The sequence below is a fragment of the Rhinoderma darwinii genome, chromosome 12 (assembly GCF_050947455.1).
Source record: "Rhinoderma darwinii isolate aRhiDar2 chromosome 12, aRhiDar2.hap1, whole genome shotgun sequence".
Classification (NCBI taxonomy): domain Eukaryota; kingdom Metazoa; phylum Chordata; class Amphibia; order Anura; family Rhinodermatidae; genus Rhinoderma; species Rhinoderma darwinii.
In genome coordinates this window covers 59,613,932-59,635,110 of record NC_134698.1, presented here as the reverse complement: position 1 = coordinate 59,635,110, position 21,179 = coordinate 59,613,932, and the positions used below count along the sequence as shown (strand labels likewise).

The 21,179-nt window shown below is 40.7% G+C and overlaps 1 protein-coding gene across 1 annotated transcript in view; it reads left to right on the top strand.

Annotated features, from left to right (window-relative positions):
- DPF3 (double PHD fingers 3) overlaps window positions 1-20,019 on the top strand; it is a 257,140-nt gene extending 237,121 nt beyond the window's left edge. Inside the window, 4 exon segments of the mRNA XM_075843503.1 lie at window positions 8,513-8,625; window positions 15,405-15,486; window positions 19,791-19,823; window positions 19,826-20,019. Coding sequence (XP_075699618.1) covers window positions 8,513-8,625; window positions 15,405-15,486; window positions 19,791-19,823; window positions 19,826-19,851 — 254 coding nt within the window. The 3' untranslated portion in view covers window positions 19,852-20,019.
- The last annotated feature ends 1,160 nt before the right edge of the window (window positions 20,020-21,179 follow it).

Genomic DNA, 21,179 nt, shown 5'->3' with positions numbered 1-21,179 from the left:
TATTATATAGTAAAAATCCATTGTATACATGATTTATGGCAATATCTGCAAGAACCTAGAAATCCAATGCATGCATCTTTTTCTTGAGATTTTAGTGTTATAAAAGAATAGCCACTCATGGGACAGTTAATAACCCAGTATTCACAAAGTAAGGTTTAATAAAGCTATAATGTAATTGACAATTAAATGATGACTTTTTTTTTTATTTTTTTTTATTTTTCTATTTATAGAATAGGAAATTGTACATGTATTAGAAATTCTGCTCACATACCTTTCTTACAACAGTGCAGTAGGCCATGTATATTTACAGTAGCATGGAATAGCCCACAGGTTAGTCCTGTGTAATGCATCCATGACCTAAGGCTTCATTCACATCTGCGTCATGGCTCCGTTGCGACGTTCCGTTCCATACGGTGATGACACACGGAGCTGTTAAGTGCCTTTTGCGCACGCAAAACTCTGCATTTTTTGCGTGCGCAAAACGCACACGCTCGTGTAATCCCGGCCTAAGTGTATTTACTTGTAAATGTCTGCCTGCTTCTAGGTGATGCATAGAGGAGACAGGGAAAAGTATGCTGCTACACTGACAAGCATGAGACGCTGCAGTAGGTAGAAAGAATTTCTACTCTGTAAAATACTATTGACCTGTTCTATACCTGCAGTGTTACCTTATTTATTATTTATTTCAGTTACTTATATAGCGCCAACATATTATGCAGCGCTGTACAGAGGTCTTCTTTTACTGTCCCCATTGGGGCTCACAATCTAAATTCCCTATTGGTATGTTTTTGGGGTGAGGGAGGAAACCGGAGTACCCGGAGGAAACCCACGCAAACACACTGCATTGCAGATGTTGTCCTTGGTTGGATTTGAACAATAGTGCTAATCACTGAACCACTGTGCGGCCATGAATGCCAGTAGTCACATGATGTGTGGGTGGTGGATCACATGACTGATGCCATGTTCAGTCCATTCAATTATCCTATGGATGCATTACTATTATAGTCTGTGTGCTATACCATTTATCTATTTAATTCCTAGACACAGGCAATTGCACAGTTCACACGTACAAAAAAAAAAAAAAAAGAGGCTGAAAATGACGAGCCTGTTTTCAAGGGAAAACAGCCTCTGATTTCAAGGCGTTATTTGAAGCCGGGGATTCCGATGCTGGAGAGAGCTTAGGTGGCGCTATCTATGGAGGGTTTTGCGCTACCTACAGGGGGTTGTGGTAAGCACTATCTACAGTGGGGGAGTATGTTCCGGGGCTCTCAAAGCCCCGGCCGATAGTGTTTCTCACACTGAAGCAGCACTGCACTCAAACCTGTTCCAGGCTGTCAACGTTTATACACGTGCTAACTGCACGGGGCATTGACAGTTACAACGTATATCGCCGTATGGCAGTCGTGAAGGGGTTAAACGTTATCTTGAGGCTTTTTTTGAGACGTTTTTTGCAGAGTTTTTTTTCTTTATATAGTGTCAATGCATAATCAACTCCTTAAACACCTGCTTCTTTTTACAAGGCGTTTTTTTAATTCAGCAATGTAAAAATACACCTCATGTGAACAGCACAGTGTATTTCCCATTGAAATCAATGGGGAACTGTTTGCAGGCTTATTTCGAGAGTGCATTTTAGAAAGTAAAACGAGGCTTTTACGCTACAAAATCAGACTGAAAATAAGCCATGTGAACATACCCTTAAAAGAAAAGTATGTGAGTAGAATCTCTAATATATGTATATTAGAAAACTGTATGATTTCCTATTTTACAAACAAATAAAAACTGGATAACCTCTTTAAAAATGAGAATTATTTGTCCCTTTGGCTTGTCCATTTGGTCTTTAAGGCCTCATGGATTATGGTCCGCAATTACGGAGATTTTTTTACTGTCGTGTGCAGTGTGACGTCATCACTCCCAGCCAGCTTCTTTCACTGCAGACACAGCGTGACGTCACCCACAGGCCCTTCAACCTTGGCGTCGGAAGAGAGAAGACACCACAGCTCCAGGCGTACAGTTGAATTTGCAGCAGCATCACCATGTGCAGGTAAGCATAGTAAACTCCCTAGAGACGAGCATATTAACCTTTTGGACGCCTTTCAGCCGATGTATCTTCTCTGACCGACGCCAAGGTTGAAGGACCTGTGGGTGACGTCACGCTGTGTGTCTTTAGTGAAAGAAGCTGGGTGGGAACGATGAGAAGTGTATGATGCTGATTTGTCAGCATCATACACTTCTATTCACAACGCCCAGTTAGTAAAACAAGTAAACACACCCAGTTGTCCATTTCAAAGCTCATTTGCATAAATCTAAAATTGCTCATAACTTGGCCAAAAATGGTTTTTAAAAAAACAAAAAAAACGTTACTGTTATCTACATTGCAGCGCCGATCACATGCAATAGGAGATAGGGATTTGATAATCTGGTGACAGAGCCTCTTTAAGTGCACCTATCATTAGGCCAGGGCTACACACGTCTTTCAGAAATTGCCATAAAAATGCGACCTTGCGATTATGACAACATTTCTTTCTTTGACATATTACATCGGCATTACCTGTTTGTTTTGTTTTTTTTGTTTGTTTCTTTAAACCTGGAATTAAGATTTCTAATTCGGAAAAGACCCAGGAGTCCAGGATGGATGTATCATTGACAGACTATAATATTGTAATAATAATTCATGTTCCATCCAAGTTTCTTAAATGATCTTCAGATAACATCCTTACACCCCCCACACATTGATTGCTGACCTATAGACTTTGCTTATTGTCGGAATGGGACACTGTTTAGCGAATCCACGGCGGACTATTTAACTACATAATTTAATTGAAAGCACTTCAAACATAGAAATCCACTTTAAACATTTTATGAACTTTGTTATTTCAATAAAGATTTTGTTTCATATTATAATACTTCTGATAAAGTGTTATTGATCAGCAGCCGATGATGTCCATTTCTCATTCGAAGGTACCCCGTCTTGTAAGAAGATAAACGTCAGAAATAAAAATATATTCTGTTTTATTAGTACTCCAGAATTGGTTAATATAACGGCAGTCCCTTATATAAAGAATCTTGTATTCTGCTGCTTTTTTTTAATTTTATTTTTTTAGACGAAGGCTAGATTCACACAAGAGTTTCCGTTTTGCGTCACAGTTGACGTATTCAACGTTCGTGTGAATAAGACCTTATAAACTCTATAAACTCTGCATATTGCTTTACTCCTTTAGTTAGTATATAAATTCATGGCTTAATCCAGACAATTAATATTTGGTATGCCTTTCATATGTGTTTTTTTGTATGCCAAAACCTGGACGCGATCCAAAAAAATAAATAAAAAAATGTAAAAGGACGAAGTATTTTTTTTTATATACGCTTCAAACATTTCATTAAGGGCCCATTCACATCAGCGCTGTATTTCCGTTCAACCTTTCCGTCAGAGAAACAGATGAACTGAAAACGGAAATAAATAAAATAGCATTAAAATCAATGGTCAGGGTATGTTCACACGGCCTATTTTCGGCCGTTTTTCGGGCCGTAAACAGCCGAAAAATCGTAAGCAGAACGGCTCTAAACATCTGCCCATTGATTGCAATTGGAAATACGGCGTTCCGTTCCGATGGGCCTTTTTTTACGCGGCCGTTTTTCAAAACAGCCGCGAAAAAGAAGTGCAGGACAATTCTTGGGACGTTTTTGGAGCGGTTTTTCATAGACTATTGAAAAAAGCTCCAAAAACGGCCATGAAAATCGCGAGTGGCTTTAAAAACATCTGAAAATCAGGAGCTGTTTTCCATTGAAAACAGCTCCGTATTTTGAGACGTTTTTGACTCCGCGTGTGAACATACCCTAATGCAAACGGAAGCAATCGTTTTCCGTTTGGCTTTACGTTCATCTGGTCATCTGATGGAAAGGTTGAACGGAACAGATGAACGGAAAGACAACGCAGATTTAAATGGGCCTTTAGGATCCACTCCCTGTTTTGGCTTAAAGCGGATTTGTCACTATGTATGCTGCCTTGTAAACATTGTGGCAAGATGCGAGTTGTAGATTGTGAGGTCTGTAGATTTTTAGTGTGACAAAACTGTAAGCTAATTTGCATTTCACCTTCTACATTAGTCTTTCATATAGAATAGCTAGCCTGTTTGTTTTTTTTTATACTGATGGACATGTAAGTTTCCTCTGTACTTTTAGCACTATTAAGATATTACTGTATTTTATAGATTTTACTTCAATAGTAAAACGTTTTCATTCAGGGTATGTTCACATGCGGCAGGTTTATTGTAGAAATCTCTGCAACTGAAAATCTGTTCTGTACATCTGAATGGGGTTATTTCTGCAGAAAGCACACAGATTTTTGCTAGCCAAATTCAGATAAGCATCACAGTTGCAGAAATCTCTGCAACAAATCTGCCACATGTGAATTAACCCTAAATACCTCACCGGACTAGACAGTCAAATGACATTCAGAAGTTGTGTTTTTGGGTTTAAATTTTAGTTGCTACGTGTTCATCACATTGCTTTTTGTGCTTCAATTTATACGGATTTAGGGCCTGTTCACATCACCGTTCCTTTCCGCTGAGGGCTTCCGTCAGAGGTTTCCGTTTGCCTTTACGTTGAGGTGTTAACCTGCCGGAAACCTCCGACGGAACCCCTCCTCGGAAAGTAACGGTGATGTGTAAAGAGCTTTACGGTGTAGTGTAAAGAGAAATGCGTCAGTTTGAGATGGTTTAAATGAATTAGACCAATCTCTAGCCAAAGTACTTATGTAACTACAGTTGTATTTAATATGCGCACAAGCAAAATTAAATCTCTTTAGTTTGAAAATAACATGGTGTCAAAAAGGCTGTTCTTTTCCTGTGGTTTAAATTATGGTCTTGCGTTTCCTATATTTTGCATATAGTGTAAATATTGGTAGGGGAAAAGAAAGGGTTCAATTCTAGCTTTAGTATAGAAAAATCACTTCCTAGATTAATCTTAACAAGCAACAGAACCATTTGTCAAACCGATCAGACCCTGGAAATATTTATCAGTTAGGACATAAAATTTTCAAAATACTAAGTAGTTATTGCGGTGTGGCATACTAAAATGACTTGTACAAATAAGCATTTAGGAGAGGTTCACAGGATGTTTTTAGCTGCGGAGATTGGCCTGAAACCTGCAGCAAATTTTCATCCTTTGCCTATCTGCAGCATGTCCTCAAATCTATGCACATTTTTTTCTCTAGCACGTGTATGGGATTTTGTAAAACCCCATTCACATATGTTGTACACTACATTTGTTATAAACTTTCGGTGTGGATGTGGAACACTTCATATAATAACCCTCATACTGTAAGAAGTATGTCACGAGCAGTTGATGATCTTGGTCTATTAGACGAAAATATATAACGCAGAGTTTAGAGAACCAAGCAGGATGACAGATGCATGTGATGTCATTCACATAAGTTTCCCTGCCTATTACACTCTGCACATCTCTCTGATGCAGTACCACTTTTGATACTCAGCACATCAATTATATTGTGCATCATTAATACAGAACAAAGCGGATCGAGTCCAGGAACCTAGCTATCCATTTTGAAAAGTATATTGCTTTATCGCTGACTAAATTAGAACCCTCCGTTGTCTCACAACCCGTGAGCCCAGAAGACGTCATATCAGCGAAACATGTCGGGGGTATGGGGGCAGGCTCAGCAAGCTATTAAATACAGTGTGAACAGCAGCCACACTGTTAATCACACTATTACAAGGGAGGCGTGTATTTTTTACGTTTATATGTTGATACGATACAACACATTAGCATTCTTAGATACACCAGGTGATTTGATCTACAGACAAGCAGTCTAGCTGTGTTATTTTAAAAAAGGTTTCGTAGGTCGCTTTATTTATACATGGAGGTGCGGTTAAAATTACATAAAACAGCATTTTTCCACGCGGTTGTGGTAAAAATGTTAAAAAACGCAACCGAATCGAAAAAAAAGCATGTAGTTTTAACCGCACAAAAAACGCCCAAAGACGCCTCGCTCCCATTAGAAAAAACGCGACATGCTCTTTCTTCCCGCAGCTCCATCTCTGACCTACCATTGAAATCAATGGGAGGAAGAGAAAATGTTTTTTGATGCGTTTTTTTGCCCCCGGCGCTCAATGGCCGCAGCCGAAATACGTTGCGAAAACCGTGGCAAAGAAAGTGCAGGTAGGTCATTTTTCTGCCCGCAAAAAAACCTCAGTGTGAACATACCTTAAAAGGTGCTTGTACGCAAAAGGTGTTTTTTTTATCAGGCATCATTTAGTTTTTTATGCAGTTTTTGAAGCCCAAACCAGGTGTGTGTGGATTCAAATAATAGGAGAAGTAGCAATTCTCCTTTATACTTTCTCTCCCTTTATGGTCCACACTTGGTTTTGGCTTCAAAAACTGCATTAAAAAAATATGTATACACGATAGCACCCTTAGGATTTAATAAAACGGGCATCAAAAAAATCGGCCGTGTGAAAAGCCCCATTTGGAGTGAATTATTTTTACTGCAGCCGTTTGATGGGTGTAAAAAAAACAAAAACGGCCCTCACACAGGCACTAAACCCTGCCTTGTGAATAGGGCTTCAGAGTGCAGTTAGTTCTACACTCGGGTAGCACACGGACGTGAAAGCTCGTCTAAATTGGGCCTTAGGCTACGGGAGGGAGCTACACAAAGCTAAAATAGGGTCTTTGCTCTCGGCACTTTAGTGACGTCATATGTTACACAACAGACACATTTGACATAGCTATGGGAAGAATTAGAGGATGCTTTTTTTTTTTTTTTTTTTAAGTAAATATTATTCACTGAACAAACTACCTTAAAACAGCATGAAAAAAATTAGGAAAAACTATTTTTTTTCCTGTTTCTGCATATTATTTCCTTAAAAAGACCTACAACATAAATATTTGCTTCAATTTTAAATAAGAGATGAGGGTGGAGAGGTAAAGAGCTGCAGCACTGTCATAAGGTGACATCAGTGTAGCGGTTGATTGGACAGATAGATGAACCTTGCTGCTGAATTCATGAGAGATTGAAGAGGGGAGAGATTGTAGAGGAGAAGACCGATTAGTAATGAGTTACAGTAGTCAGTACGAGAATGAATCAGAGCAACGACGAGCGTTTTGGCTGTTTCCACAGTAAGGCCTCATGCACACGAACGTAAAAACACCTGTAATTACTCGCCCATAGACTTCTATTGGCCACAGGTACCTTCCCGTATGCTTACAGGAAGTTGCCCGTGCCGTTGAAAAATATGGAACATGTCCTATTTCAGGACGTAATAACACGGCACGGGCAGCCCATAGAAGTCTATGGGGCTCCCGTAATTATGGGTGGCTACGTGTGTGCACCCGTAATTACAGGAGCGTTGCTAGGCGACGTCAGGGGATAGTCACTGTCCAGGGTGCTGAAAGAGTTAACTGATCAGCAGTAACTCAGCACCCGGGACAGTGACTACCGCTGGAGTGAATAGTATTAAAAGTTAACTTACCTGCTTTTTCCTCCAGTCCGGCCACCCGGGATGACGTTTCATCCCATGTGACCGCTGCAGCCAATCACAGGCTGCAGCGGTTACATGGACTGCCGCGTCATCCAGGGAGGTCGGACTGGATGTCAAAAGAGGGGCGCGTCACTAATACAACGGTACGTATGAACTTCTTTTACTTTCAATCGCTTTGGAAACTCTGCCCGAAAGGGCTGCCCCTTCTCTCTTTCCAGCAATGATAGAGAGAAGGGGCTGCCGATTAGTGCAGAGAAAACGGGTCCGTAAATACGGGTGGAATACTGGTGACACCAGACCCGTATTTACGGGCACGGGTCCGTAAAAACTGGTGGAATACGGGTCGAATACATGTGACAAAGGACCCCTATTTACACCAGTATTTACGGGAGGAAAAAAATACGTTTGTGCATGAGGCCTAAGAAAAGGGCAGATTCTAGAGATGTTTTTATGGAGCAGGTGACAGGAGCATACAAGTGATTGAATTTGAGTAAAAGAAAGAGGAGTCTACACGATGCGTATTACATTCAGATTTTCCAGTGGCAAATAAAGTACCAGCTAAGTAAATGAGATTTTAAGTGATCTCATCTACACTGCGTTGAGGTTTCGTTCAAGGGTTACGTCAGATGTGAACAAAGCCTTAGAAAGTAAAACTTTAGATTTCCAGTTTTGGTATGAAAGTAGAACACTATTCCTGTCGTATCTTAGTACGATCCCTTTTGTTTTTTTATGCTCAGAGTTCTTGTAAGTAAAATGGACACCGCAACCTACCATGACACATAAGTAATTGAAGTATATCATCAACTGCTGTAAAAGAATTATATAGTGCAAAGGATACTAAGTATATACTTTGGCAATGAGTGTGAGTGGAGCTGTACGTCACTGGCAGCAAAAGTGTTACTGCTTGCTGTTACCCTATTTAGACCCACACCTGTTGCAGTACGGTTTGTACAGTATTGCTCTAAATACAAATGTGTTTGAGAAATTGACATCATTGTTGTTTGCTTGGTTTGCAGGTCACCCAACCTGTCTGCAGTTCACTGTTAATATGACAGAGGCTGTTAAAACCTACCAGTGGCAGTGCATAGAGTGCAAGTCCTGCATCATTTGTGGAACATCAGAGAACGATGTGAGTTTCAGTGGAAAATAATAATTCTTTAAACTCCTGGTATTAACTGTAAACCTGGTTATTCAGAAAATGATTCAAGGCAGATTATAGTAGCCAGCATTTAAAGCGTATCTCCAGTGATCCAGGTAAAACTTTCAATGTGTAAATTCCAGGTATCCTAGATTTTTTTAAAAAAACAAACAAGTGCTCTTTGCCGTTTATCAGCTTTATTTTTTTGACAGGTTGCACTTAATATGGGCAAAGAGAAGAAAGGGGGGGGGGGGGGAAGTGGAAAAAGAAAGAGATAAAATACCTTGAATATCTAACCCAGGGAATTACAAAATGCCTACGTGTCTGTAGGGGGAACTTGCTAGCTAGTAAGTCCTGCGATGACAAAAGTGTCGACACTCAATTAGCCCCTTTCCGCCGCAGCAATTTCTCATTTTCGTTTTTGCCCCCCACCTTCCGAAATTCATAACTTTATTTTTGTGTCGACATAGCCGTATGATGGCTTACTTCTTGCGGGACGAGTTGTGGTTTTAACGTAGCATTTAATAGACCATATAATGTACTGGGAAACAAACAAATATATATATTTGTAAGGTTGAATTGGAAAAAAAAATAAAAATCTGATTCCGCCATTGTTTTTTGGGGTTTTGTTGTTACAGCGTTTACATGCGGTAAAACTGTCTGTAAACGTTATTTGTGGGTCAATAAGATTACCGTGACACCAAATTTCTATCAAGCTTTTTTATCATGTACTAATAAGTATAAGGGCTTTTTTTATTGCAAGGTTTTTATTGGTACCATTTTGGGATACATATGACTATTTGCTAACTTTTTATTCCACTCTTTGGGGTAGGGGGAAGCACGGTGACCAAAAAACAGCATTTCCGGTTTTGAGCATTTTTTTCCCTACGGCGTTCAGCTGGCGGATTATGTATTGCAGTGTATTGTGTTATTTACCGGCTTCTATTAACCCCTTCCCTCTTTAGCCACTTTTGACCTTCCTGACAGAGCCTCATTTTTCAAATCTGACATGTGTCACTTTATGTGGTAATAACTCCGGAATGCTTTCACCTATCCAAGCGATTCTGAGATTGTTTTCTCGTGACACATTGGACTTTATGTTACTGGCAAAATTTGCTCGATATGTTCAGTATTTAATTGTGAAAAACACCAAAATTTAGCGAAAAATTGCAAAAATTAGCATTTTTCTCAATTTAAATGTATCTGCTTGTAAGACAGGCAGTTATAATACACAAAATTGTTGCTAATTAACATCCCCCATATGTCTACTTTAGATTGGCATCGTTTTTTGAACATCCTTTTATTTTTCTATGACCTCACAAGGCTTAGAACATTAGCAGCAATTTCTCACATTTTCAAGAAAATTTCAAAAGGCTATTTTTACAGGGGCCAGTTCAGTTGTGAAGTGGTTTTGAGGGCCTTATATATTAGAAACCCCAAAAAAGTCACCCCATTTTAAAAACTTCACCCCTCAAAGTATTCAAAACAGCATTTAGAAAATGTCTTAACCCTTTAAACATTTCACAGGAATTAAAGCAAAGTAGAGGTGAAATTTACAAATTTCATATTTTTCTGCAGAAATACATTTTTAATACAATTTTTTTTATAACACAGAAGGTTTTACCAGAGAAATGCAACTCAATATTTGTTGCCCAGTTTTTGCAGTTTTAGGAAATATCCCACATGTGGCCCTAGTGTGCTACTGGACTGAAACACCGGCCTCAGAAGCAAAGGAGCACCTAGTGGATTTTGGGGCCTTATTTTTGTTAGAATATATTTTAGGCACCATGTCAGGTTTGAAGGGCTCTTGCGGTGCCAAAACAGTCAAAATCCCCCAAAAGTGACCCCATCTGGGAAACTAGACACCTCAAGGAAATTATCTAGGGGTGTAGTGAGCATTTTCACCGCACAGGTTTTTTACAGAAATTATTGGAAGTAGGCCGTGAAAGTTAAAATCAACATTTCTTCAAAGAAAATGTAGGTTTAGCGATTTTTTTTCTCATTTCCACAAGGACTAAAGGAGAAAAAGCACCGCAAAATTTGTAAAGCAATTTCTCCCGAGTAAAACAATACCTCACATGTGGTAATAAACGGTTGTTTGGAGACACGGCGTGGCTGAGAAGGGAAAGAGCGCCATTTGGCTTTTGGAGTTCACATTTAGCAGGAATGGTTTGCGGAGGCCATGTCACATTTACAAAGCCCCTGAGGGGACAAAACAGTGAAAACCCCAAACAAGTGACCCCATTTTGGAAACTATACCCCTTGAGGAAATTATCTAGGGGTATAGTGAGCATTTTGACCCCACAGGTTTTTTGCAGAAATTTTTGCAAGTAGGCTGTGAAAATGAAAATCTACATTTTTTCAAATAAAATGTAGGTTTAGCTAATTTTTTTTCATTTCCACAAGGACTAAAGGAGAAAAATCACCATAAAATTTGTAAAGAAATTTCTCCCGAGTAAAACAGTACCCCACATGTGGTAATAAACGGCTGTTTGGACACACGGCGAGGCTGAGAAGGGAAAGAGCGCCATTTGGCTTTTGGAACTCAAATTTAGCAGGAATGGTTTGCGGAGGCCATGTTACATTTACAAAGCCCCTGAGGGGACAAAACAGTGGAAACCCCCCACAAGTGACCCCATTTTGGAAACAACACCCATTGAGGAAATTATCTAGGGGTATAGTGAGCGATTTGACACCACAGTTTTTTTGCAGAAATTATTGGAAGTAGGCCCTGAAAATAATAATCTACATTTTTTCAAAGAAAATGTAGGTTTAGCTAATTTTTTCTCATTTCCAGAAGGACTAAAGGAGAAAAAGCACCACAAAATTTGTAAAGCAATTTCTCCCGAGTAAAACAATACCCCACATGTGGTAATAAACGGCTGTTTGGACACACGGCAGGGCTTAGAAGGGAAAGAGCACTATTTGACTTTTTGAGATCACATTTAGCAGGAATGATTTGCGGAGGCCAGGTCACATTTGCAAAGCCCCTGAGGGGACAAAACAATGAAAACGCCCAAAAAGGGACTCCATTTAGGAAACTACACCTCTTGAAGAATGCATCTAGGGGTGTAGTGAGCATTTTGACCCCACAGATGTTTCATAGAATTTATTAGAATTAGGCAGTGAAAATAAAAACAGTCCTTTTTCTTCAATAAGACGTAGCTTTAGCGCAAATTTTTTCATTTTCTCAACAAATAAAGGAAAAAAAGAACCCAACATTTGTAAAGCTATTTCTCCCGAGTACGGCAATACCCCATATGTGGTCATAAACTGCTGTTTGGGCAAACGGCAGGGCTCAGAAGGGAAGGACCGCCATTTGGAGTGCAGATGTTGCTGGATTGGTTTCTGGGCACCTGTGGGCCCAAAACAGTGGAAACCCCCCAGAAGTGACCCCATTTTGTAAACTACACCCCTCAATGCATTTACCAAGGGGTGTAGTAAGCATTTTAACCCTGCAGGTGTTTTGTAGAAATTAGTGTGCGCTCAATGTTGCAGAGTGAAAATGGGATTTTTTTCCATAGATATGCCAATATGTGGTGCCCGGCTTGTGCCACCATAACAAGACAGCTCTCTAATTATTATGCGGTGTTTCCCGGTTTTAGAAACACCCTACATGTGGCCCTAATCTTTTGTCTGGACATATGACAGGGCTCAGAAGTGAAGAGTACCATGCGGAGTGGAGGCCTAATTTGGCGATTTACAAAGTATTGGTTCACAACTGCAGAGGCTCAGATGTGAAATAATAAAAATAAACCCCTGATAAGTGACCCCATTATGGAACTGCACCCCTCAAGGCATTTATTAAGGGGTGTAGTGAGCATTTTCACCCCACAGGTCTTTTCCATAAATGAATGCGCTGCGGATGGTGCAAATTAAAAATTTATATTTTTCCCTAGATATGCCATTCAGTGGCAAATATGTCATGCCCAGCTTATGACGCTGGAGACACACACCACAAAAATTGTTAAAAGGGTTCTCACGGGTATGACGGTGCCATATATGTTGAAGGAAACTGCTGTTTGGGCACGCTGTAGGGTTCAGGGCCGAGGGAGCACCATTTGGCTTTTGGAGAGCGGATTTTGCTTGGTACTATATTTGTTTGAGTATTGCTGGTGTTTTATAATGTGGGGGTACATGTAAGCGGGGCGGAGTATATAAGGGGCATAGTCAGGTGGTATAAAAAAATAAAAATAATCCATAGATGTGTGTTACGCTGTGAAGCAATCCTTTCTGCACAGGCCGGTGTCGCACTGATAAATGGTGTCATTTCTTATCCCCCTTTTGGTCCACACTCCGCGCCTTTGTAGTTTGGGGAATTTTGCTGGGAAAGTATTATCCTGGTATAATACGGGCACCGTCGCTTCCATCGGATATGATTGGGCCCTCCCTTCCTGGTTCCCTAATTTTAGGTCCTTGATAAATCGCCTCTTGAAACAGAAGAAATGTTCTCCTCGGGCACAACTGCATATTTTTTTATTTCCTGACTTATTGGAGCCATAACTAATTTTATTTTTCATAGACGTAGCGGTATGAGGGCTGGTTTGTTGCGGGACGAGCTATAGTTTTTATAGGTACCATTTTTGGATACGTGCGACTTTTTGATCACTTTTTATTGTAATATTTGTAGGGCAAAGTGACTAAAAAACAGAAACTCTGGTAACGTTTTTTACGGGTTTTTTTTACGCTGTTCACCGCGTGCAATAAATAATATAATATTTTGATACCTCCGGTCGTTACGGTCGTGGCGATACCAAATACATATGGTTTATTATTATTTTTCAATAATAAAGGACTTGATAAGAGTAAAAGGGGGATTGTGTGTTATTTAATTACTTGAAACTTTTATTGTTTTCAAACTTTTATTTTTTGCACTTTTTTTTACACTTTTTTATACTTTTTTTACACTTTTTCTCAAGTCCCACTAGGGGACTTGAAGGTCCAACGGTCAGATTTTTTTTTTTCTAATACATTGCACTACCTATGTAGTGCAATGTATTAGATCTGTCAGTCATTCACTGACAGCAAGCCGTTTAGGCTTCGCCTCCCGGCGGGGCCTAAATCGGCTTCCGTAATGGCAGAGCAGGAGACCATTGTGTCTCCTGTTGCCATAACAGCAGTCGCCAGTCCCGATTGCCTGTCAGGGCTGGCGATCTGCTTGTAACCGCTACGATGCAGCAATCGCTTTCGATTGCTGCATCGAAGGGGTTAATGGCAGGGATCGGAGCTAGCTCCGGTTCCTGCCGTTACAGGTGGATGTCAGCTGTACAGTACAGCTGACTTCCACCGCTGATGACGCCGGATCAGCTCCTGACCCGGCGCCATCTTGCCGGCAGCTACGGAAGCCGATCAGGCTCCGCCGCCGGGCGGATCTTGACCGGCTTCGGTGCTAGGCAGACCGGGAGGCCAGTATTAGGCCTCCGGTTGCCATTGCAGCCACCGGAACCCCGGCAATTTCATTACTGGGGTTCCGATGAGCTGCAAACACCTTAAGTGCAGCGATCGCGTTTGAGCGCTGCACTTAAGGGGTTAATGGCGGGGATCGAAGCTAATTTCGGTCCCCGCCGTTACAGTCGGATGTCAGCTGTAAGATACAGCTGAGATCCGGTGATGATGGGACCGGCTCAGCTTCTGAGCCGGTGCCAAACGTTTGACGTACATGTACGGCAAGATGCGGGAAGTCAGTACTTTCCATGACGTACATGTACGGCAAATGTCGGGAAGGGGTTAAGCGTTGGCAGGACATAATAGGAGCAGAAAGATGGTACACCAGGGGCCTTCTTTAGGTTACATCACATCGCAAAGAGGTTAAGCAGGAAGTCTCCCTTCCTCTGCTGTGCGAGGGGAAAGGCAAGTGTAATGTGAACTAGAAGGCCTTTAGACAGTGACTGGGGCCAGTCTGTCACTTCACTGTATTTGTAGGGTCCCTTTCACATGTTCAGGAAATCCAGTCCCGTATGTCTTTTTAGATCAAAAGAAGGATTAGATTGTGACACGAGAGAGAGGAAATATTCCCTAGGGAAATATTAGGAAAGGTTTCTCCTTCACAAAAAGATGTGCAGGACATAGCATACATGATGTGAAATTGGCCTAACATGGCAGACAATGAAAACAACTTCCTGCTAGTGAACTAGGAAGGAGAAAGGACGGCAGAACTTCACAAAAAGGTACTGTACACCAGAATCTATTTAGATTTTTCACTGGAGGTACACTTTAAGGCATATGCTACATTGGCAATATGTTTTTGACTGTTATTACTGCTGCAGACCCATCTGCTCATTTCAGTTGTTCCAGCGGTAATTTAAGCAAACAAAATTGCATAGTGTAACTTGCCAGTCACCACTGCACTGCCTAACAAAAGGAGGGTATTTTGAAATATAAATGTTCTAAATGGACATTGTTGCAATTACTGACTGTTTGTGAACCTCCCTAGGCGTTCTATATACTGAGCAGAACAGGAATTGCTGGGCTGTGTAGTCCTTGTCACAAGCACTGACCTGCACCACTTGTAAAAAAAAAAAACTTTGACTGCCTTCTTAGTCCGTTAAAAAGATTATGGCAGCAGCTGTCTTTTGTAAAGTATTCCAATGTAAATTGCTCATAAGATCGAATATATTTCATAGCTATGAGTAGAGATTGGAGAAAAAAAAATAGCACATCAATTTAATGTAAAACTAAATGTCTAATAAAGATACTTGTATAAAATACACATCGAATTTGCAATTTTGGTTCGTTTCTATTGATATTCTGTGCATGTCTATTTCATGAAGGAACAGCTTCTGTTTTGTGATGACTGTGATCGAGGGTATCACATGTATTGCCTCAGCCCTCCAATGGATGAACCACCAGAAGGTACCTATTTCTAAATACTTTCATGTTCAAAGTTTCATAGTTGTGCTCCATCTGGTTTCTTTTACGCTTAACGGCAGAAACATTACTGAGCTACTATGGCTGAATAGAATCTATTATAAAATGGATCCTTCGTAGATCCTGTAAAAACAGAACCCACAACACCAATGAGACATATGATTCTGGATACACTGTACATAGTAAGTATATTTAAAAATAGCCTAAATAACATACTTTAATAACAAAACGCTGTGTGTTAACCCATTCCCGCTTTGGCCACTTTTGACCTTCCTGACAGAGCCTCATTTTTCAAATCTGACATGTTTCCCTTTATGTGGTAATAACTCTGGAATGCTTTTTACCTATCCAAGCGATTCTGAGATTGTATTGAGCAAATTTTGCCAGTAACATATTCAGTATTTACCGTATTTATCGGACTAGAAGACGCATCTGACTAGAAGACGCACCCAGGTTTTAGACAACAGAAAATAGGAAAAAAATTCATGTTTTACTTATTTTACAAAGAAAAAACTATTGGTTAAAAAAATTAATTTGTTCAGTTTCACCACATTCCAATTTATATTTTTCCATAGTTCGAGCGGTGTGAGGGCTTATTTTTTGCGGGACGAGCTGTAGTTTTTATTAGCACCATTTTTTTGGTACATACGATTATTTTATCACTTTTTATTTCAATCTTTTTAGCGCTATGCTGACCAAAGACAACGATTCTGGGGTTTTAAATTCACTGTGAGAGCTAAATAATGCTATATTGTAATAGTTTGACTTTTACGGATGCAGCGATACCAATTTTTTTAAATTATTTTGTCATTTTTACATTGTGCTTGAAAAATTGTGGTTTTTTTTAAACTTTTAAAAAGTTTTTACATTCCTGAAAATGTATCTGGACTTGAACCAGCGATCATTAGAGAACTGGCACAATACACTGCAATACATGGATGAGTTACGGAAACAGCGTTACTCGCTGAGCTACGCTGTTTCTTTAACTCTCATAGTAGTGAATGGCAGTTACAGAAGCAGCGTAGCATGCTACGCTGTTTCCGTAACTACTATTCAATTGTAGTGGAGTTACCGAAACTGCGTAGCTCAGCGAGTTATGCGGTTTGCGTAACTCGACCATGAAGTGAAGTGGCCGTAAGACAGCGGAGTCAGGTAAGATAGAACGGGGTTTAGGGGGCCCCGCTCTAGAGATAGATGCGGGTCCCAGAGGTGGGACCCGCATCTATCTGACATATCCTGTGGATATGTCATAAATGTCCTTCATGGGAAAACCACTATAAATGCCACGGTAGTTATTGACCGCGGCATTTAACTAGTTAAACGACCAGCAATAGTGCGATCGCTGTTCCTGGCCGTTAGAGCAGCGTATCAGCTGCTGACACCTGCAGTGTATGGAGCGGGCTCAACACGTGAGCCCGCTCCAAACATCATCCCCTTCCCATGATGTGCCGGCACATCATGGGTCGGGAAGGGGTTAAGTAAGGAGCAGTCAGGGGGTCTAGCGCTGCCGAGTCCCTTGACTGCCGACTATAAGATGGAGGGACTTTTTAGCAAGATTTATTCTTGCTAAAAACTGCGTCTTATAGTCCAAAAAAATACGGTAATTGTGAAAAACACCAACATTTTGCAAAAAACAGCATTTTTCTACATTTTAATGTATCTGCTTGTAAGACAGGCAGTTATACCACACAAAATTGTTGCCAATTAACATCCCCATATAACTACTTTAGATTGGCATCATTTTTTGAACATCCTTTTATTTTTCTAGGATATTACAAGACTTTAGCAGCAATTTCTCAAATTTTCAAGAAAATTGTGAAGTGGCTTTTAGAGCCTTATATATTAGAAACCCCCAACAAGTTACCCCATTTTAAAAACTTCACCCCTTACATTATTCAAAACAGCATTTAGAAAGTTTCTTAAACCTTTAGATGTTTCACAGGAATTAAAGCAACGTGGAGGTGAAATTTACACATTTCATATTTCTTTTTTGCAGAAATTAATTTTTGATCAATTTTTTTTGTAACACAGAAGGTTTTACCAGAGAAATGCAACTCAATATTTATTGCCCAGATTCTACAGTTTTTAGAAATATTCCACATGTAGTTCTAGTGTGCTTATGGAGTGAAGCACAGGCCTCAGAAGCAAAGGAGTACCTAGCGGATTTTGGGCCTCCTTTTTATTAGAAAATATTTTAGGCACGATGTCAGGGATCTTGCAGTGGCAAAATAGTGGAAACCCCCCAAAAGTGACCCAATTTGGGAAACTAGACCTCTCAAGGAAATTATTTAGGGGTATAGTGAGCATTTTGACCCCACAGATTTATTGCAGAAACTATTAGAAGTAGGCCGTAAAAATGAAAATCTACATTCTTTCAAAGAATTTTTCTCATTTCCACAAGGACTAAAAGGAGAAAAGCACTGCTACATTTGTAAAGCAATTTCTCTTGCGTAAAACAATACCCCACATGTGATCCTAAATGGCTGTTTGGACACACGGCAGGGCTTAGAAGGGAAAGAGCGCTATTTGGCTTTTGGAGATCATATTTAGCAGGAATGATTTGCGGAGGCCATGTCGCATTTGCAAAGCCTCTGAAGGACCAGAACAGAGAAAACACCCTTGAGGAATTAATCTACGGGTGTAGTGAGCATTTTGACCCCACAGGGGTTTCATAGATTTTATTAGAATTGGGCAATGAAAAATAAAAACAATCCTTTTTCTTCAATAAGACGTAGCTTTAGCTCAAAAGGTTTAATTTTCTCAACAAATAAAGGAAAAAAGAACCACAACATTTGTAAAGCAACTTCTCTGGAGAACGGAAATACCCCATATGTGGTCATAAACTACTGTTTAGGCACACGGCAAGGATCAGAAGAGAAGGAGCGCCATTTGGCTTATGGAGTACAGATTTTGCTGGATTGATTTCTTGGCACCATGTCGCTTTTGCAAAGTCCCTAAGGTACCAGTACAGTGGAAACTACCCAAAAGGGACTCCATTCACTAAACTACACCCCTTCAAGAATTCATCTATGGGTGTAGTGAGCATTTTGACCCCACAGATGTTTCATAGATTTTATTAAAATTGGGCAGTGAAAATACAAAAAAAAAGCCTTTTTCTTCAATAAGACGTAGCTTTAGCTCAAAATGTTTGATTTTCTCAACAAATAAAAGGAAAAAAAGAACCACAACATTTGTAAAGCAATTTCTCCCTTGTACGGCAATACCCCATCTGTTTTGGCACACAGTAGGGCTCAGAAGGGAAGGAGCACCATTTGGCTTTTGATGTACAGATTTTGCTGGATTGGCTTCTGGGCGCTATGTCGCATTTGCAAAGTCCCTGTGGGACCAAAACAGTGGAAACCCCCCAGAAGTGACCCCATTTTGGAAACTACACCCCTCAAGGTACTCACCTAGGGGTGTAGCGAGCATGTTAATCCCGCAGGTGTTTTGTAGAAATTAGTGTGTACTCGATGTTGTAGAGTGAAAATGGGATTTTTTTTCCATAGATATGCCAATATGTGGTGCCCAGCTTGTGCCACTATAACAAGACAGCTCTCTAATTATTATGCTGTGCTTCCCGGTTTTAGAAACACCCTACATGTGGCCCTAATCTTTTGCCTGGACATTCGACCAGGCTTAAGAGTGAAAGTGTACCATGCAAAATTGAGGCCTAATTTTGTGACTTACAAAGTATTGGTTCACAATTGCAGAGGCTCTGATGTGAAATAAAATAAATCCCTGAGAAGTGACCCATTTTGGATAGTACACCCCTCAATGCGTTTATTAAGGGGTGAAGTGAACATTTTCACCCCACAGGTCTTTTCCATAAATGATTACGCTGCGGATGGTGCAAAGTAAAAAATAATATTTTTCCCTAGATATGCCATTTCAGTGGCAAATACGTTGTGCTCAGCTTGTGCCACTGGAGAGACACACCCCAAAAATTGTTTAAAAGGTTCTCCCGGGTATGGCGATGCCATATATGTGGAAGTAAACTGCTGTTTGGGCACACTGTAGGGTTCAGAAGGGAGGGAGCGCCTCTTTTCCAGGGAAAGGTACACATTAAATAAAATATTATGTTTGTAAAACAAATAAGCAGCGGAGCTCTGAATGCAATTTGAAAACATAGGACAGTATTCAACTATTGATCACAGCAACGTTTTGGCTCAGATTGAACTCAACTTGAGAGGTTCAATTCCAGCAGAAATATTGTTATGAACGCTGTGCAAATTATTAAAATAAAAATTTGATGTGTGATTTGATTCTTATATTGTTTCTTTGTTTTACAGGAAGCTGGAGCTGTCATCTGTGTATGAATGAAGAGGAGACGACTCCTTGTCCCTAGACTAGGAGTACGTATAATGCCTGGACCATGAGGGTGAAGACACCTAGATTGAAATGGCAACAATTGCAAATTCTTTATCATCCTTGTTATAAGAATCAATGTGCTTGTGCTTCCCTGATTGAATACAGATAGCCACTGAGATATGGATACTGGATGTAGACGGCAGATCAAAAAAAAGAACACCTTAAAGGGGTATTCTGTTTTCAGCAAACAAAGGTTATTCTTTGTACAATAAAAAAAAAGTATACAATTTTACCATAAACTTTCGGTATAAAATTCCTCAAGGTTTTCAAGTTCTCTGCTTGCAGTCACTTGCTAGAAACCTTCACTGATCACTTCAAGTTGATAAAAACCTGTCCTGTTCACATGTGCATGGCTCTGATTACAGTGCAGTTATTAGAGCCGTGTCTTGTAATCAGTCCTGCACCTGTGTGTCTATCACATGACATCCCCTGTAAGTAAACAATGAAGGCTTCTATTAACCTATTGAGGACGCATGACGTCTATGCTTGTCATGAACTGGACGTTGCCGCATCATGACGAGCAAAGATGTCATGCTGATCGCACGGGTACAAGCGTGCTCGTGTGATCAGGAGCGGGGCAATGGCTATAATACACAGCCGCAGCCCCACTCTAACGGCAGACATCAGAGAAACCGCTTCTCTCCGCCGTTGATCTCCATTTGATCGCGTCACAGGGAATCCCTGTGATGCGATCGATGGACCCCATTGAAGGACCCCAGGGCTTTCTGACTATATTTCCTGTTAGGGCATACTTCGGTACGGCCATAACAACTGCCTGTGTACCATCAGTACACAGACTAATGTACTGGCATATAGATATATGCCAGTGCATTAACCCCTTCCCGCCGGATCACGTATATATACGTCATTAAAATCGGTGGCTTACCGCCTTTTCACGTAAATATACGTCATGGAGATGAAGCTGGCTCAGGAGCTGAGCCAGCGACATCACCACCGGGTGACAGCTGTATGTTACAGCTGGCACCCTAAGGTATCGGCCAGGACCGGAGCTAGCCTCCGATCCGACCGATTAACCCCTCACATGCTGCGTTCAATAGAGATCGCAGCATGTGAGGAGTTTATAGCCACCGGCACCCCAGCAACGTGATCGCTGGGTTGCCGGTGGCTGCAAAGGCGATCGGAGGGCTAATGCTTACCTCCCGATCAGCCTGTAACGGAATCCTCCTATGCCCCGTCGTCGGCGGGGCCCAGGAGGCTTCCGGTAACATCGGCAAGATGGCGCCGGCTCAGCTTCCGGCTCAGAAGCTGAGCCGGCGTCATCAGCAGTGGGTGTCCGCTGTATGTTACAG